General features: G+C 40.8%; 1 protein-coding gene across 1 annotated transcript in view; it reads right to left on the bottom strand.

Moving 5' to 3' along the window:
• Positions 1 to 659: 659 nt before the first annotated feature.
• LOC107097582 (homeobox protein EMX1-like) overlaps positions 660 to 2,069 on the bottom strand; it is a 6,061-nt gene continuing 4,651 nt past the window's right edge. The window contains exon 3 of the mRNA XM_015394777.1: positions 660 to 1,886. Within this exon, the coding sequence (XP_015250263.1) occupies positions 1,719 to 1,886 (168 nt within the window). The 3' untranslated portion in view covers positions 660 to 1,718. The remainder of the gene's footprint in view (positions 1,887 to 2,069) is intronic.

The raw sequence follows: 2,069 nt of genomic DNA, 5'->3' as shown, positions 1-2,069 counted from the left end.
GAACAGCATCCTTGTCAACTGCTGAGGAAAGCATTCCTCACAGCATGATCCTGCCACCATCAGGGTTTCAGGCAGTGTTGACAAGGTTTTTTTTATTTTTATTCTTTGCCTCCATGACTGCCTACTGTGACTTTGCTCTAGAACCGCTTCTGCTTTCATATGTGTGCTGGTCCCTACATAGATGACGAAAACAGCAATCAGAACTCATTATGTGGTTTTGTGGAGCACTAACAAATGTTCCATCGGTCATTACTCGGATTTCTGCCCCACCTGCACACTCTTGGCCATCTCCATCCGTTTAGATTAAGCTGTTAACTGGTCTCCTCCCCAAGAGGCACGTTTTACCTACAAATTTGCAGCCTCATTGATTAATTTTAGACTTTTGAAGATCATTTTAGGTGATTTTGGTTTGGCCAGTTTATAAGTTAACGCCCATGTCTCGTTGGCCCTGCAGGGGTACTGTCCTCATTCTATTTGAAGATGATGGATCAAATGGAGCTCAAGGACATTTTCAAAATTCACTGACGGGTGTGCTGTGTTTCTTGAACTACTTTGTTCTCTAATACACCTTTCTAGATTATTACAGGAAGTCATTTACTAATAAAAAGACTTAAAAAATAAAAGGAATTTTATTCTGTAAGCCTGAAAACAAATTTTCAACACTTTTTTTTATAGGTTTATTCAAATGTAAATTTTTAAAACCACATATTAATATCCTTTCATTGCACAAAGATGCAGAACTCTGTGAAAAATGTATTTTAAGAAATGAAGATGCATCCATCCGATCCTCCTGAATCCGTAGTGCAGTCACCGCTTTGTGTTCCTCCTAGCTTTTACGAGGTTGTTTTTTTTCCTCGCTGCAACAGCATGTTTCACACCTATCTGCACATGCACTGCCTTAAGTGGAAAGCGTAAACTGATGAGTGAAACCTACACATGAGCATCTCGATCCAAATAATACACCTACATATCCCATGCATATGGGACACTTCTCTCAGTTTTATTATTTCCAAGCCACTTCCTTTATCGTTACATGCAGTGCTCGATGTGTTTCCATACATGTCTTGTTCTACACGCAGCAAAAGAATGGACATCATCTAGCACTGCTGCTTTGATGATGTGACTCAACTTGTTCTGACATGGGCTTTCAATGTGTCATGTGTTCACACACAGCTGCTCACAGCCCGCCTCTCAGGGAGGAACCTTCATTTGCAGAAGAGCTTCAACCTTCACGCAGCTAAACTTGAAAGATGTTTTCTTCCATCTGAGTGAGTTAAAGATGCCAGTGCACCGCTGCTGCAGTTCTTATTAAACTGATGAAATGGACATGGTGGACGTGGTGCACAGATGAAGGAAAGACTGAAGAGTGAGGTGTAAATAATTATGGAAACTATGAGCTTCTTGTTAAAACAACCTTCATTACTGGTCTATGTACAAAAAAAAACAAGACAACAAAACAAGCCCCGTCCACCGTTAGGTACGACTTTCCTCTGCAGTCATCATGATGCAAGGATCTCCCCTGGTCCACTGCTCTTTAGCATGGATGTCACAGAGCAGGACGTCTGTACTCACTGAGAGGAGCACCTTGATGAAGACGTGTCGTGATCACATATGGAATCCTTGAGTCTTCCTCTAATGAGTCTAACAATGCATAATAGTGTTACATAATAAATAGTGTTGGTCCTCTGGTGTTGTGGGGGCAACTTCGTCTGGGGGTTTCAGTCCTCTGAGGTCACGTCGATGTCCTCGGAGCTGGCCTGTTTGGTGGCGATGCGCCACCTGTTGATGTGGTGGTTCCCCTTCTTCTTCTGCTGGCTGTCCGGACCCTCCTCCTCCAGCTTCTGACGCTTGTACTTCGTCCGTCTGTTCTGGAACCACACTTTCACCTAAGAAGAAGGAACATTTGGTTTGGTACATATACATTTTATTAATTCATCATTGATTTAACACTTTTTCTGGTTTCTAATTAATTAATATTTTCTGTATGAATAATTCTTCTTCAGTTGATGGCTGCACACTTCAAATATATATATATATATATATATATATATATATATATATATATATAT

Source organism: Cyprinodon variegatus, unplaced genomic scaffold (assembly GCF_000732505.1).
Source record: "Cyprinodon variegatus isolate N-32 unplaced genomic scaffold, C_variegatus-1.0 Scaffold708, whole genome shotgun sequence".
Classification (NCBI taxonomy): domain Eukaryota; kingdom Metazoa; phylum Chordata; class Actinopteri; order Cyprinodontiformes; family Cyprinodontidae; genus Cyprinodon; species Cyprinodon variegatus.
This window is presented reverse-complemented; position numbering and strand designations above follow the sequence as displayed.